Source organism: Protopterus annectens, chromosome 11.part0 (genome assembly GCF_019279795.1).
Source record: "Protopterus annectens isolate FY-2018-M chromosome 11.part0, PAN1.0, whole genome shotgun sequence".
Lineage (NCBI taxonomy): Eukaryota > Metazoa > Chordata > Ceratodontiformes > Protopteridae > Protopterus > Protopterus annectens.
The window spans coordinates 972,967,527-972,986,202 of NC_056745.1; the positions used below are offsets into that span (position 1 = coordinate 972,967,527).

The window sequence follows — 18,676 nt, forward strand, 5'->3', positions numbered from 1 at the left end:
ATTACCTACACATATGAAAAATAAAATAGAAATATTTGAATTTGTGTGTGTGTGTGTGTGTGTGTGTGTGTGTGTGTGTGTGTGTGTGTGTGTGTGTGTGTGTGTGTGTATTCAAATGTTTGCCATTACTTGTGTGCGCACACATGAATGTGATTGTGTATGCTTGTGTGCATGCATAAATATGTGTGTGCATGACAGTAACTTTTGCAATACCCTTACCTCAAGCACATCACTGCACACAGCATCAATTAGCTCTCTTTCTCCATGCTAAAAACATCATTTCATATGGCATCAGTTATGTCTTGCCCCCCCAATTAATTTGACTTCTGCCTATCATGAGATTGCAGAACTACCTCCATCAGCAGGGAACTAGACCACAGGCAGAAACCCAGCCTTCTCTCAGAAGAGGAGAGCTGATGATTGCTGCATCTATCCACTCATCCTTCTCTAGCTCTTCCAGTATCCAGCCGAATCTGTGCTGTCTGATCACAGTCAGAGCTCCCTCATTCTGTAATTTTATACTGGGTTAGTGATCCTGTTCACAGTCCACATTATTTTATTTAGTAACATTTTTCTGGCCCATGGGTGTGTGAGCACAAATTTTAATTATCCATTCTTCCTAAGTCTGTGATGTCTCTACATTCACATTAAATTATCTCTCACATTAAGTTGTGTATAAGGTCTATGTACTGCTCTATGCAAGAAAACATGATAAGTTATAAATCATCAAACTGTTTTATGGCTCTATATGTTGAAATTCAGAATTAAGAACAACTTATTTCCTGAAACAGTGATGTCTACTAAAATTTAAGAATAAAACAGGACTAAAGCCCCTGTGTACCTGATGAGGTTCAGTACAGAACAGTACAGAAGAGAGAAGAGTCATATATATATATATATATATATATATATATATATATATATATATATATATATAAACTAATCAATATTAAAATACATTGATGCAAGGGACACAAAGAGATCTAGTGCATTCAGTGCTGCCCTCACTGTAACTCCAGCAGTGGCTGAATTCGCTGTACCAGTGTTGGTTTGCAAATGGATATAAAATCTCATACTCACCTGCAGGCAATATTTGTAACTGGCAACAAATTCAAGTATGTCAAAATGAGAAGTGCGAGAAGCAACATATGCCGGGGACGTTACCTAATTTTATGGTGACAGAAAAAGTAGAAAATGAACTATGAGCTTCATTACTATTTATTAATATCCTAGCTCACTAACAATAAATATAAAAAGAACTTTAAGTAACCACAAACAGAAGGAAAAGTATATGACTGTTAAGCACATTTTAGTGCCAAAACATGGGGTCTATATTAGCATGTTGACAGGGCTGTTCATCAAATGCCCTTACGTCAACACATATAAAACAAAATGCCAAAATCTCGAACAGCCACAATAGCAATTTTTTTCCAAGGGAAAAAAATCACTGGGCCATTGGGAATTTGTCATTTCCTGCACTGTAGTGCGATCTCAGAGCTGGTATATTTCAGTAGGGGGGCACAGCCCCCCACATGAGGTGGTGTGGGGAGCAAAGCCCCCCACTTTATTTTGTCTGTCATGTTTTTCCTTGGGGGAAAAAATCGCTATTGTGGCCAATCGAGATTTTCAGATTTTGTTTTAAATGTGTCGACGTTAGGGCATTTAATGAATAGCCCTGTTGACATGCTAATATAGACCATACCAAGGGAAGAAAACTGTTTAGCTATCTTATTTCTAAGAAGGACTGCTCTTATGCACATTCTGACAAAAAAAGAAAAATTGTCATCTTAAGTATAATACAATGTAGTATGCACATCCAAATGAAAGTTTGCATTGACTGAAAGCTGACTTTTTTTGATGGTTGAGACTAAATTAACAAAAACAAATAAGGTAGACAGATAGCTAGATAGATAGATAGATAGACAGATAGATAGATAGATAGATAAGATTGATATATAATAAAAACAGAACATTTGGCTACACCTGTACAAGTTAACTGTTACTGGTAAGAGGCAGAATATCAACAGAACTACAGTAGATTTTAACAACAGTAAATTATCAACAGGAATGGGATGGGCTAATATTTATTGTCACTGTGATGCCCGTGCACTGGCCCAGCAATCAAGGAACCTCACTCCTCACCACTAACACCAGTGAGGGGCTTCCACATTGGGAAGGATAACAAATACACACACAATAAAGTACAGGTTCCCTTAAGAGCACACATAGATCACAGTCAGTCTGGGGTCATTTCTCCCTTTCTCTGCAGATCCCCAATAAGACTCCCCACTGGCACCGCTATAGGGTCAAGATCTCAACCTAGTGGTCAAGCTAAAACCTCCAGCACCCTCTCTGTCCAACTAGTACTTCGTGTCCCTGCCCAAGTAGCTCACACACACACACACACACACACACACACACACACACACACACACACACACACACACACACACACACACACACACACACACACACACACACACACACACACACACACACACTTTGAGATATGATTTATATACAACCACACAGACACTCCTGGGGAAGGCTGGCACAGGTTCAATAGCTATGCCTCTTCCATCCAGGCTATAAGGTAGTAATCACTGCCACCAGGACCCTTCCTTATTAGCTACTAAAAAGGCCCTTATCAAAGGGTGTCCAATTATTACTGTGCAATATTATTATCCAACTGGTAAGTGTGAATGAACAGCAAGACTATTGAAGTGGCTTTGTACAGTATCACTGTATACATGCAATGTACTCTAGAGCTTAAATTATCTCTATGCAAAGCAGCCACAGTTGAAAGGTTCATAAATATTTAATAATAAATAATAAAAACACAAGACAGTACTTCTTACTACACAGTGCTTGTCAAGAGTTCAGAGATCACTGGAAAATGCTTAAAATAATACAGTAGAATAGTTCTGACATCAATACAGAAAAACAGCTAGACAAGACTACCTATTTCTTATCTATATCAAAGAGCAAACACAGTTCTAAAATAAACATACATACAGAGCAAAGCAGTGCTGGTGATGTTGGATGTTCTGAAAACAAATGCAAGATGCTCTGAGTCTCTTTGTCCTTAAATTGATAACACAGTACTACTGACTCATTTCAGACTACATCATTTTTCTCTGGTTCCCAGGCTAACAGAAACTCAGAGTTTAGCAGCCCTTTTGATCTTGCACCTGGTCAGGAAGTTACAGCAATAAAATACATTATACATGCAAATTCTAGCAATTAACTCTGGTCTCAAAAAATAGCAAGAATTGCTTCATCCAGACATCTCGGATCCAAGTTTTGAGATAAAAAAAATTATACAATGCTTGACTTATCAATGTGGTAACATTTTTAAAGTTCAACATTTAACAAAGAGAACAAGCATGTGGCTTATATTAATATTTACAAATGACAGAATTATCTACAAAATTCTATCTGGTTAGGCTGGCAGCCTTCACATATCTTCACATATCTTCCCCTCCCACAGAACTCAAGCTAGTTTATCAAGTGACCCTTGAGAAACGTTGCTTGGGAGGGTTAGGTCTATCTGAGTATACCTTACCCCATTCCCTGTCTTGAGAGCCCAGCTGTGTTGGCATTGCTAATCCCACTGCAGTGCTGCACTAATATATCATATGCTTGCAACCCTAGGCTCCATCATAGCAACTTGGCATTTTGCTGGCTGGCTTTGTTTAACCATGTTACCGGTTTGTGATCTGTCAATACAGCAAACGTTCTTCCATACAGATAAGGCTGAAGTTTCTGCAGTGCCCACACTATGGCTAGACATTCCTTTTCTACAGTTGCATAGCATTCCTCCCTGGGTTGGAGCCTATGACTGAGAGAAACCACTGGGTGCTCTTCTCCCTCTGAAGAAATCTGGCTAAGTACAGCCCCCCCACCATGGTTTGAAGCATCCACCTGCACAACAAATTATCTGCTGTAATGTGGACTGGCTAACACAGGGGGTCCTCCCAAAGCTTCTTTAAGCTTCTGGAATGCCTGCTCATATGCTGTGATCCACACTACCTTATCTGGCCTGTTCTACCTTGTCAGGTCTGTTATGGGAGCAGCTATAGTACTATAACCAGGAAAGAACTTTCTGTAGTACCCTGCTGCCCCTAAGAATGCCCTCACAGGCTTTTTGGTAACAGGTGCAGGCCATGCCTGAATGGCTTCTACTTTGGCAGGTTCTGGCCTGATCTTATCACTCCCCACTCTATGTCCCAAGTAGGAGACCTATGCCATACCCACCTGACATTTTCTCGGCTTAATGGTCAACCCTGCCCTCTGTAGTCTTCCCAGCACCTCGCTGACATGTTGAAGGTGCTCTTGCCAGGAATGGCTGTAGATAGCAATATCATCTAGATAAGTAAGGGCAAACCCTCCTGCTCCTACTAAGATGTGATATACCAGCCTCTGGAAAGTTGCTGGGGCATTTGTTATCCCAAAGGGCATCTTTGTGAACTCATACAAGCCAAAAGGAGTCACAAAGGCTGACTTCTCTCTAGCACTGGAAGTCAAGGGCACCTGTCAGTAACCCTTGGTAAGATCAATGGTTGCAAGATACTTAGTTCCACCCAGCTGCTCTAGGGCTTCATCTATCTGAGGCATGGGGTAAGCATCTGACTCTGTGTGACTATTTAATTTCCTGTAGTCCACACAGAACCTGGTACTGCCATTCTTCTTTGGCACCAGCATAACTGGGGAGGCCCATGGACTGTTGGACTCTTGAATTACCCCTAGATCCAACATTTCCTGTATCTCCTCCCTCAGAGTCTGTTTGACTCTCTCAGGCACCCTATAAGAGGCCTGCCTAATAGGCTTTTGGGGTCCTGTATCCACCATGTGCTGCACCAGGTTGTTGCACCCTGGTTTCCCAGTTAACATGTCCCCAAACTCCTGTAACACTGCTCGGATTTCTCGAACCTGGGTAGGAGATAGCTGCTGGGACATTGCTATCCCTTTCACTGAGATGTCAGTCCAAGCCTCACTGAGCAGATCAGTCACCAGATCTCCCTCAGACTCCTCCTGCAATCCACTGCAAATACTCAGCACATGAGACTCCCTATCCTGGTAAGGAGTTCATCATGTTAACATGGTACAATTCGTGCCCCTGCCTAGCAGTTCCACCATGTAGTTAACATCACTTACCTTTCTTACCACCTTGTAGGGTCCTTCCCAAGCTGCTTCAGCTTGTTGTGTCTGACAGGGATGAGAACCATTACCTGCTGCCCTACAGCATACTCTCTAGCTCGAGCATTCCTGTCATAGCAGACCTTTTTCTGAAGTTGGGCTGATGCCAGGTACTGCTGGGCCAAGCCCATGAGTTCCCTGAGCCTTGTCCTGAGGCTTAGGACATATGACACAACAGACTCCTTGTGAGATTCACACTCATCTTCCCACTCATCATGAATTAAATCTAGAGGTCCTCTCACGCTATGCCCATACAGCAATGAAAAGGGTGAAAAACATGTGGATTCCTGGGGAACCTCTCTGTAAACAAACAACAGATGGGGCAAATATTTGTCCCAGTCTCTCTTAAACTGGTCTGAAAATGCCTGTAGCATGGACTTGATTGTAGAGTTTAACCTCTCAACAAGACCATTAGTCTGGGGATGGTAGGGAGTGGTCTTCAGGTGCTTCATCCCACAGTACTTCCACAGATAAGCCAGCAGGTCTGACATGAAATTGGCACTGCTGTCAGTCAGTATTTCTTTTGGGAAACCTGCCCTGCTGAAAATCTCTAATAAAGCATTTGCCACCTTTTCTGCCTCAATAGAGGACAACGCCACTGCCTCAGGGTATCTTGTAGCATAATCTACTACCACTAGGATATAGTTTTCCCTGTGGAACTTGGGGTACACAGAGGCCCCACAATATCCATAGCTACCCTCTGTAATGGCTCTTCAATCACAGGCAAAGGCATTAAAGGAGCTCTCACCTTGTCTCCTGCCTTGCCTATCTTTTGGCACTGCTCACAGGTCCTGCAGTACCTGGTTACATCTCTGGAAATTCCAGGCCAATAGAAGTTCTGTATAATATGTCTCTTTGTACGTTTTATGCCCATATGACCAGAAGCACCAGACTGTAGGCTCTAGGCACTATCCAACTGCTGTACCCTCTCACCTTCTAGCCCTACTTCAGAGGTCCACTCTCTATAGAGTAACCCTTTGTCCCAGTATACAGATTCCCCCCTTCCCTTGAGAATCAGGTGCCTCACTAGCTACCTGTCTCAGACCTTACAATGTAGGGTCTGAGAGCTGAGCCTGTCTCAACTCTCTCTTTGTAACCTTCCCCAGCTCCCCTTCCACAGGACATCTGGCATTTTCTGACAGTGGTGCCTCACTGTCAGCCTGGGTATTACTACTCAGCTCTACCTTTGCAGTCACTCTGTCCAAGGGAACATCAGTACCCACAAGCAGCTGTGGCTCACCTTCAGTCTCAGTGCTACAGATTAGCTCCCTCCCTGAAGTAACCACTGTACCAGTCATGTCTGCAAGTATGTGGTCTGTCTGGGTCTCCCCCAGGCTACCAGACCTACATGCTTGTCTCGAAGTCTGACTTAGTGTAACTGCATAAACACATGGTACTGCCTCATCAAAATACTTCCCTATAAGGACATCTACAGGGTGGTAGTTTGGTACCCCCGTTGTTTCAAGACAACCTACTATAGACATTTTGTCTTTCCCACTTACTGGCTCTCTCACCTTTTGTTCCCTACCTTGCCTTCATGGACATCTGTATGCCACATGGCCCCACTGGTTGCATTCAAAACATTTAACCCTAGGTCCTGGACATGTACCTGGATGAGTAGCTTCCCCTGTTACTGGCAGATTCTGTTGGGGCAGTCTGGGCTGCCCACTATGGGTTCCTTTAGACCCATGAGCAGTACTGGGGGTCCCTTTCCTGTGCAGGGATGCCTGCTTGCTAGGTATAGGTCTCCCTTCTTCTCTAACTCCGCTGAAGTAGCACATTGTCTATCACTAACCAGATCCTCATGTCCTCAGGCAAAGTTATGATGGCTTGTTCCCTCACCAAAAGATCTTCTAGCCCTTCAAAAGTGGTGCTCTGACATCCACTCACCCAGCAATGAAAATAAGTGCTCAGTTCAGCAACATATTCACAGACACTTTCATCTGCCTTGTGTCTATGCTCACAAAACTCTTTCCTATACATTTCAGGTGTTAGCTTAAAAAATTCTAACAAACAGTTCTTAACAGCAGTATAATCAAAACATTCATGATCAGTTAATTTAGAAAGCACAGTTACAGCTTTACCATGGAGTAAAAGGGTAAGGAACCGTACGCAGAGCCTTTGGCCAACATCATACTGTTTACATACCCTCTCAAACATATGAATGAAACTATCAAAATTATCCCCCTCTGTAAACTGTGGAAGAAATTTACTGACCTTTTCTTACTTCTGGGGTCCAGTTACTCCCTTCCCCTTTATCTCCATGACTCTGGTGAAGAGTCAGCAATTCTTTTTCATGATGCCTCTGTCACTTCTTTTCCACAGCTTCTATTTCCAAACACCTGGCCTCCAACCCAAGTCTCTTTAGCTCCAGATGGATTTTTAAGTCCTCTGCACAAAGATTGGGTTCCCATGCACCAGTCCCCTAGCCTGGCACATCTCAGCAAGCTGGCTCCTTGTCAGCTTTCCATACTCCTAAGTTGACATGCTTGCCTGCTCTCCCTGACTAACTAAGCTAATAAAATAAATAAAACAATTGTGATCTGAACTATGAATATTCACTGCTTGGCTGATTTAGAGTACAAAAACACCTTCAGTGATCACTGTACACAAGCTACAGGAATTCACTATCCACACCACTACAAGCCAATTAGTATGTGCCAACGAATTAATATGTGGTGTGGACCACTGCCAAACAATTAATACGTGATACCTGTGCACTGGCCCAGCAATCAAGGAGCCTAAATCCTCACCACTAACACCAGTGAGGGGAGTCCACATTGGGAAGGATAACAAATACACACACAATAAAATACAATTTCCATTAAGAGCGCACAGAGATCTCAGTCAGTCTGGGGCTGCTTTCTCCCTTTCTCTCCAGATCCCCAATAAGGCTTCCCATGGTACAGCTATAGGGTCCAGATCTCAGCTTAGTGGTCAAGTTAAAACCTCCAGCACTCTCTCTGTCCAACCAGTGCTTCATGTCCCTGCCCAAGTAGCTGACACACACAACACACACAACACACTTTGAGATATGATTTATATACACCCACACAGACACTCCTGGGGAAGGCTGGCACAGGTTCATTATCTGTGCCCCTTCCATCCAGGCTATAAGATAGCAATCACTGCCATCAGGACCCTTACTTAGCTACTAAAAAGGCTCTTATCAAAGGGTGTCCTACTGTGCAATATTATTATCCAACTGGTAAGTTTGACTGAACAGCAAGGCTATTTGAGTGGCTTTGTATAGTATTACTATATACATGCAATGTACTCTAGAGCTTAAATTATCTCTACAAAAAACAGCCACAGTTGAAAGGTTCAAAAATATTTAATAATAAATAATAAAAACACAAAGCAATACTTCTTACTACACAGTGCTAGTCAAGAGTTCAGAGATCACAGGAAAATGCTTAAAATAATACAGTAGATTAATTCTGACATCAATACAGAAAAACAGCTAGAGCAGACTTCCTATTTCCTATCTATATCTAACAGCAAACACAGTTCTAAAATACTGATACAACAAACGAACAAACCGACCACTTCTGGCCAAACTGGAAAAATGACACAAACTAGGATCCAGTGTAGAAAATATTTAATAAAATCTCTAGCATCTCGGGATGGAGCCTTCAAAGGAGAATAAAACAGTTCAAAAGCACTCAGACATATACAGCACTCCCTCTTGCTTTCACCCTTTGACATGTTTTATGTGGGTGAAAGCAAGAAGGCTTTTAAACTTAGAGTCCAAGAACATGTTAGGGACATTAAAAATGCCAAACATGAGAGCCCTCTTTCAATGCATTTTGAGAAATATCATAATAAAAATCCAGAAGGTTTACTCTGTGCCATAGTGGAACATGTTTGTGAGAAAGGATGTAATTTGGTTGTTAAGAAAAAACTTTTTTATAAGGAAACTGTTTTTATTTTGAAGTATGGTACTTTAAGTCAAATAGGTATTAACGTAGAATGCAATTAGAAAGTCTTTTTAGCTTAAATTGAGGTTAATTATGCAATTTGTGTTTAATTGGTTGTGCTATATATGTCTGAGTGCTTTTGAACTGTTTCATTCTCCTTTTAAGGCTCCATGCCGAGGTGCTAGAGATTTTATTAAATATTTTTTACATTGGATCCTGGTTTGTGTCATTTTTACAGTTCTAAGATATACTTACATATAGAGCAAAGCAGTGCTGGTGATGTTGGATGTTCTGAAGACAAATGTAAAATGCTCTGAGTCTCTGTCCTTAAATTTGTAATGCAGTACTACTGACTCATTTCAGATTACATCATTTTTTCTCTGGTTCCCAGGCTAACAGAAACTCAGAGTTTAGCAGCCCTTTTGATCTTGCACCTGGTCAGGAAGCTACAGCAATAAAAGACATTATACATGCAAATTCTAGCAATTAACTTTGGTCTCAAAACAATAGCTAGAATTTCTTCATCCAGATATCTTGGCTCCGAGTTTTGAGATCAAACAATTATACAATGCTTGACTTATCAGCTTTCCTTCAGCAGAGTGCAATGTGGTTACATTTTTGAAGTTCAACATTTAACAAAGAGAACAAGCATGTGGCTTACATTAATAATTACAAATGACAGAATTATCTACAAAATTCTATCTGGGTAGGTAGGCAGCCTTCACATATCCTCACAGTCACTAAACTCAAATCAAACTGGATCAGAATGGGCTGAGATGACAGATGCTGGCAAGTCATTAACTTGCCCTTAGTACTCTCTTTCTTTAAAATTGATGCTAAGTTTTGGTAGGGAATTGTGGATACATTACTGACATCACATGGCATAAACCGTTTATCCATGTATCTCAATAACAATGTGGTAAACAGTGTAGCTGAGGCTTTACAGTCCTTACAAACACTCTCCATTCTGAGGGATCACTTGGCATGCTCAGGCAAGCTCAGAGATGTAGTTCTCCAACATATCTTTAGCTTGCCTTGGTGCCTACTCCCACTGGCTGTGCCTAATATACCTTCACCATAAAAAGCATCTAGGGGTAATCTTTTTGATGTACCCAGTCCACCAAAACTGACTAATCCCAGCACAAAGGAACTGCAGCTGTACTTGAAGATCCTTCTAGATTTCTAAGCTCCTCATTCTGTCACAGAGGGTGAAACCAGCAGTGCACTCTAGTGCAATGCTCATGGAGTAACCACTGCATTCATACACTGGTCAGACTTCTGACTCTGCCTGATGTCACATATGACAAAACCTCAAATTATATATACCCTTTCACCTAAAGTAGCTGTCTTGCATCTCCCAGTTTGGAAAGTACATTATTTTCTGAGAGAGGGCCATGACTTCTGATTTTCAGACGTGGACCTTTAACCTATTTACTTCACACTCAAATATACATCACTCCAGTGCATGCTGGAGATCACAGTCACTTGAAGCTAATAGGGCAACATAATATGCAAATATTGAAAATATAAATATCACATTCCAAACTGTCTAAAACTAGATTACACCTTAGTAACTTGTCAAGAAAATCACAAGCAGAGTGGAAGAGATAAGACACAGCTTTGGTGGAGTCCTACACCCTCCTTGTATTTCACTTGATGCCAAGAATGTGGACAAGACCTTTATGTTTCAAACACAGAGACTGGGTGGAACACAGCAGCAGCCTTGGGTCCCCATATTACTGTAATGATCCCACAACGCATTCTTGGGTAAACAGTAATATGCCTACACCATAGGTTCATAGGTAGGTACTAGGCAATTGGCCCTAAGGCCTATATAAGCCTAGTCAAAAATGTACTCTGGCTTTCGCCACCCAAGAAAATTATTTTCCTGTGCCCCTGTCAAGTAGAGCCACAGAAGTGATCCCTGGGGTGAATTTCCTATTTCCCATCCAGTCATCAAGATTTTTCTTGAAGAGTGCTAATGAGGAGCTCTGTTTGACATAGATAGGTAGTCTGTTCCAGAGTATGGGACATCTCTGGGACAGGAATATATCCCTCCAGCATGTTCTGTTTATTGTGGTGACAAGGTTAAGGTCCCCAGAGCATGTAGCTCGGAGGGATTGGGATTTCTTTAAGCGGAGCATGTCCAACAGCTCTGGGTTTGACATAGCTTTGTATGTTAGGCAGAGATCGCCTCTGAGTAGGCAATATATGACAAAGTAAATCTGGTGTTTTTTGAGACGGTCTGCATAGGGCATCTGTTTGAGGCCAGTAGTCCTCTTTGTGAGGTATTTCTGTGGCCTTTCCAGTTGCTGTAGATGTCTTGTGAGATACATACCAAAAGGAGTGCTGTACTCTATAATGGGTCTAATGAATGATGAGTAGAGGGGAACAATGACCTCTTTTTTTCTGGATGAGAAACCTTTTGTGATGAGGTGAGCCATGTAGAAGGATTTCCTGAACACTGTGGAGATGTGATTATCAAAGGAGAGACTACTGTCCACCTGTTTCCCAAGGTCTCTTATCACATTTTTGGCTTTAAGTAGACTACTAGCTATGTGGTAGTTCATGGGTACACAGGTTTTACCAAAGGGGATGACAATACACTTTTAGGCATTTGAACTTCAGGCCATGGCTTTGACACCAGGCATCTGTCTCAGTGAGGCCCTTTTGTAGTATGTCCACATCGTTAGGAGTCATCTGCAAACTTTGCTAACCAAAGACCTTTTGTGTTAGCCTGTACTTCAGAGAAGTAGATACCAAACAGGAGAGGACCCAGGACTGAACCCTGTGGTACTCCACTTGTCACTGGTCTGAAGTCGGATTTGGAGTCTGCTACTTTCACAGTGTGGGTTCTGTCCGTGAGCCAGTTGGCAACCCATCTTGTGACATAGGGATTTATACCTAGTTTAGTTAGCTTATCTATAATTCCAGAGTGGGAGATGGTGTTGAAAGCCTTGGCGAGATCTAGATAAGCTGTGTGAACCACCTTACCCTCATCTATGGCTTTGGTGACTGCTTCAAAGAAGTCAATCAGGTTTAGGAGACATGATCTGCCTTTTACAAATCTGAATTGGGTAGGGTCCAGAGTTTGGAGATTACCAATGTCTTTATAAAACACATCTAGGCAGCACTAGAAAGCATGCATGGCCCCTCCAATGCCTGTGTGAGTCAATCTAGTGTTCCATGCCTAGGATAGAATCCACATTGCTCCTCTTGAATTACTGGCTCAACTATTGGCCAGTCTTTTTCCAAGCACCTTGGCATATGTTTTTCAGTGAGCCAGAGGACTATGATTCTGCATAATTGTTACACATCCTCTTGTCACCATTTTTGGAAATGAGGGCACTACACCAATTAGAAAATCCAGAGGTACTGTCATAGCTTTTAATTGGAACAGTAAAAAGAATGTTTACTACAAAACCCCAGCAATGTGCAAAAATATCAGCATTTCCACCTATTTCTCAGCTATTTCTGCAGACATGACATAGTGGAAGTGTTTAGTTTCTGGACTGACTTCATATATTAAAATAGAATCAAACACTTCAAAGGAGGGTATGTTCATTGGATTCCACTGAAAAAGAGCCAAGCAATTCAGATGCTTGCATGTTTGCTGGATTCAGGAGTTCTGCAAAATCATTCATCTGTCGGTTAAAATCACCTTTGATACCAAAGTTTTTCCACCTTGCTGAGAACAGCTTGAACAGTATAACCATCCCCCTTCTATGTGATTGTGTTTTTCCAGACCCTAACTGAGGCCACCCAAAAGTTTTTCTCCTTGCCCTTGTCAAAGTCAGCCCATACTTGGGCTTTAGTGAGAACAGCCTGGGCAGTATAAAGCTCAACCATCTAAGTCACCAGTGGCTTTCCAGACCATAACTGTGGCCATCTAAAAGTTATTCTCCTTGACCTTGTCAAAGTCATCCCATATATGGGCCTTTAATGACTACTGCAGTTGTTTTTTTTTTTTCACTGACTTGTCAGCAACTGTGTGTCAAATCTGGATGTCTTTCTGCTTGCATTGCACAGAAGGCCTTTTTCATTATCATGACAGATTCCATCACAAATGGGTCTGGGGCTTCCAGTCATTGTCTTCCTCTTCTGTCACAGTTCAATCTCTCACATTCTGCAAGACCCTAAAGTTCTTCTAACTCCTTTTCTGCTTCTCAGGGTTGCCAGACATCCCTGTTTCAGCGAGACTGTCCCGGGATCAGCAGCCCGATCCTGAGTGCCATATGCCAGTTAAAATCCCAGCGAAACAGCCTCTGATTTGTTTTTTGTTCATTTTTTATTGGCCTGTATGTCGGTATACGAGCCAATCAAAAAATCACAAAATGAAGCTACTTCTGTTTAATGCAGAACTGCCTGATGTTCCACATTGAACAGAAGAGGGTCTGCTGTGTGATTTTTTGATTGGCTCGTATAGTGGTATATGGGCCAATCAAAAATCACCAAACACGGAGCTACTTGTGTTTAATGTGGAAGTGCAAGGTGTTCTGCGTTAAAGACCTTTTTTTTTTTTCCTTTTGGTCTCCACTTAGCGTGAAGGAGCTTTTTTTTTGTCCCTACCTATCCTGTAAGAAATCTGGCATCCCTGCTGCTTTTATAACATATCCTTAAGCTACAGCTCAGGCTTTATTCGTCTTAACTCTCTCTCACTATCTATCTGCATCAACTAACTTTCTGCCTGCTTTTTCCTAAATGAAACTAACACTCTATTTTGCATGTACTATAACAGTCAATGTCACACATTGCACTACCTACGTACTTTTTTTTGGACACTATCTACATAATGTATGATGACAGTGGTTATTGTCATCTTTAATGTTTTAACTGTATATGATTGTCTAGATGTGTAGTAATATATTGCACCATTTTGCAGCAGTTTGTTCTTTCAACTTATTTTTGTATAGTGTTTCTAATGTACTCTTTATTATATTGGATTATATTGTATTTGTATTGTACTGTATGTAGAGCTTTTCTCCCAGGACCTCTGCTGAAAATGGGTTCTGTAGACCCAGTCAAGCCACCCCAGTAAACAAATGTCAAATAAATAAAATAAATAAATGGCAAGCACAGATCACCTTTTGCCCATCATTACTTGCAATACTGCCTCATGTCCAAAGGTCTTGAACAAGGTTAATTTTGATTCCATATCCCTGAACTAAAAAAAGCATTGGATTTATGATTATGTATCTTTAATGCTAATGAGCTAACTACAATGATTTGCATTTCACTTGGTGCATAGAAAGTCTTGAGAAATCCATCTGAATCCAGATATCTTGGAGGTTACACTACATTTTTGTCTCTATGTATTATTTCACTAAGCTTCCTTATCTATATATATGTAAGAGTTTGTCAAATGTTTGAAACATAAAAAGTTCAAACACTAAAAGTCACAAAGATTCATATAGAAAAGACTTTGAATCACAAAAAATTGATGAAAAACAAAAGCATTTCTTGCCCCCTTGCACCCTCATACCCCATGTTATTTAAATGTACTAATTCCAAGATCTCGCTACAGTGAGGAAAGGGAAAACTCCCCAATCCCTACTATACAGTGATCTCAAGCATTTAAACACTGGAGACATTTGTACATTTGTAAAGTTCAGTTTCAAACTCTGCAGCCGATATTTGGAGTGTTCAAATTCTTAAGGGTTCTAGCACTTCAAAGGAACACACACACACACACACACACACACACACACACACACATACACACACACACACACACACACACACACACACACACACACACACACAAACACACACACAAATGCACACACACAAGCGTGCGGGCGCGCGGGTGCGCGCACACACACACACACACACACACACACACAGATATCTATCTATATATATGGGTTCTAGCACTTCAAAGGAACACACACACACGCACACACACATATATCTATATATATATATATATATATATATATATATATATATATATACACATATATAAATATATATATATATATATATATATATATATATATATATATATATGCATATTGGGTCTATATTAGAGCATCGAAAGTTTAATAGTTCAAATCACTAAAGGTTGACCTTTGATGATCGAACTAAAATTTTGAATGTTGATAAAAAATAAAAAAAAATAAAAAAGAAAATCTAAAGGGTGTAGGCAGGGGAGGCAAACCCCCCTTCACCCCCACACCCCCCCCTACTTAAATATACCAACACCAAGACTGCACTACATTAAAGTAAATGGAAATCTCCCCTTACAGAGATTTATGTTTACTCATTGGACGTTCTGCAATTTTGCTATTCTCGTATCGACAATGTCGGATTCGACATTGTCGGCTTTTGAGAATATAATATATATATACACACTACACACATATCTGCAAGTGTGATGTGTGCATGTATATACATATATATATATATATATATATATATATATATATATATATATATATATATATAGTTCCCCTTTAGAATCTCAAATTGCTGAAAACTCGAACTTCAGATGACCGAACCCAAAAGATCGAATTTTCAGAAACTCGAAATTCTAAAGCGTAGGGAAAACACGTTGCAAAAATGTCTTTACAATGTTTTTGCAAGGGGGCAAGCCCCCCTGCACCCCCACACCCCCCTACTTAAATATACCAACTCTGAGATCACACTAGAACGGGGATGAGGGAAATCTCCCATTCCGCACTGTATGCAGAAGTGCACAACGGGTGAATTTGCATTCTTCCGCTAGAGTGCAGTCACTGACCTAATATATTTAAGCAGTGAGAGTGCAGGGGGACTCGGCCCCCTGCAAACATGTAAGTAAACTTCTTTTTTTTGTTTCCTTCTCTTCCCTTCCAATTTCGAATTACTGACAACTCGAGATTCTGGGCTCGAGCTTATGAATTTCGAGCTTTCAATAACTCGAACTTGTGAAGGGGAGCTATATATATATATATATATATATATATATATATATATATATATATGGGTCTACCTGAGATGGTCGACAGGCCATATGATCGACACTCATTTGGTCGACAGTTCATTTGGTCGACAAGCAGATTTGCCCCCCTCTCCCAATGTTGTGCGACCCTGGAGTTGATATATATAGTTAGGGGGGGTGTGGGGGGCAAAGCCCCCCACATAAAATGCTTGTTGACCAAATGAACTGTCGACCAAATGAGTGTCGACCATATGGCCTGTCGACCATGTGAAGTAGACATATACATATAAATATATATATATATATATATATATGGGTCTACTTCAAAAGATTGAAGACCCATATAATTGACTTACAAAACATCAAGACCACTTCAGTGAAACTCTGGTTACTCGAAAGCTTGCAATCTTGAAACCAAGAACATCGAACTATAGAAGGGATCAGAAGTCCAGACTTCACTTAAAGGAACAGTTCTCTGATTAAAATAATAAATTAATTACAATAGCCTACAGTAAATAACAATTTGAAATGGAGATCATGGTACAGTGAGGATCAGGAAATTTACCCTTTTCTCACTTCAGTGTGATCTCGAAGTTGGTATATATAATTTAGGGGGAGTGGGGTAGTGTAGGGGAGCTTGCAGCCCTGCAAAACCACTGGTAGTTATTTACTGTAGGTTGTGTTTAATAGTAGAAATGCTCCTTTAAGTTAAAACCGGACTTCTGCTGTCTTGTATCATTTGTTTTGCCGGGTTTCATGATGTAGTCTCTTCGTGATTGTGACTTTTCTGTATATATATATATATATATATATATATATATATATATATGTGTGTGTGTATGTATATCGGGTTTCGATGATGTGTTCTCGATGTTTTGTAAGTCGATAATATGAGTCTTTGATCTCCTGAAGTAGACCCATATATATGTATATATAAATATATGTGCATATGTGTGTGTGTGTGTGTGTGTGTGTGTGTGTGTGTGTGTGTGTACATACATATGTACACACACACACACACACACACACACACACACACACACACACACACACACACACATGCACAGTATAGATATGGCTTACAGAGAGCTATGTTTTTATATGACTTATTTGAACAGTCATTGTCAAAATATTTTGTACTGAACAGCAGAAGAAAAGCAATCTACTGTCTTAATTCATAAACTCTGGCATTCAGAGCATCCACATAAGTGGATATACTAATCAAGTGGTAAGAAGGAATATTAGTAAAGCCCTAGGCTCCAACATTTTTTGTTACATTGATTATTCTCAGCTGGTAGTCATTAGATGCAGTTTTCATAAGTTGCAATACATCTGTTCTTGTATGGAATTGTAGTTTATTTTCAGAATATTTGAAAATTATCTTTTTAACTTAACTATGGAATATTTGATTAGGTACTAGGTATAGACAGAACACATCTGTTCTGCTTCACCATCTGCATTAGCTATTCTCAAAGTATTTTGTATCTTAAAAACTATTGAACACAAGACTTAACTTTAGAGAAAAGTACATTATATATTTCTATGCATTTTTGTTTATGGGCAAAACAAACAAAAGCAACTTTATAGTATAACTGTGTTAAAATGCACTCTTCTGAGTATCTAATAAATATATTCAAAAAATTGCAATGGACTATGGTTTTGGCAAGACAGCAGCACATAAATTAAAGGATAAGGTAGTTAATGATTAATGGAATATAATATCTAATTATTCATACTATTTATCAGAATAATTTCATTTTGTAATCTTTTTCAGAAAGAATGCTCTAATTTTATCAAGGTTCTACATTTCTTCAATCAAACTCACTTATATACATGTGGAACAGGTGCTTTTCATCCTGTGTGTGCCTATGTGGCTGTTGGATATCATTATGAGGTAAAACCTTTCCTCCTACTTTGTGATTTATTGACATAATCCTGTACTGTTTGATTTAACAATTCTGTTTTAATAGCACAGATTTCTTTCTCTTAGTTTCTTCAGTACCTGTTTCAGAAATTTGCTGTTTGTATTGAAAAAACAACAGTATAATACATGTCACAGGGCAGATTTGTTGTGCTCTTTGTAATAGACACAATTCCATTCCAGACAGATAAATCATCTATGTGGAAAACTATGGTGGTGGTTATATATTCTGTCACAGATTGTATAAGGTATTGCCAACAAACCCTTTTCTAGCAGTTTATGGAAGACATCTGGCCAACTCTTACAAAACTGAATTAATGCATATCTGTTATGGTTACTGTTCTTCAATGTGCATCTTATTCAACTACTTGGATTCGATTAGTATGCAGCTGATAAAAATGAACTTTGTCCACAAAGACACACACCTGTATATCTATATATATATATATATATATATATGTATGTTTATATATATATATATATATATATATATATATATATATATATATATATATATAGATATATATATATATATATATATGGATTCACTTTATATTCTCGAAATACCTAAATATCAAAATTCAGTATTTCAAAGCTATAAAGTCGAATTTTTAAAATCAAGAAAACCCAGAATTGCGAAATTCAAAATCTCGCACACTGGAGATTTTGAATTTTGCGCTTCTACTGCACACACACACACACACACACACACAC

At 39.9% G+C, this 18,676-nt stretch overlaps 1 protein-coding gene across 1 annotated transcript in view; it reads left to right on the forward strand.

The window, feature by feature from the left end:
- SEMA3A (semaphorin 3A) overlaps positions 1–18,676 on the forward strand; it is a 1,172,288-nt gene that overhangs the window by 494,646 nt on the left and 658,966 nt on the right. The window contains exon 4 of the mRNA XM_044088352.1: positions 17,816–17,935. Coding sequence (XP_043944287.1) covers positions 17,816–17,935 — 120 coding nt within the window. The remainder of the gene's footprint in view (positions 1–17,815; positions 17,936–18,676) is intronic.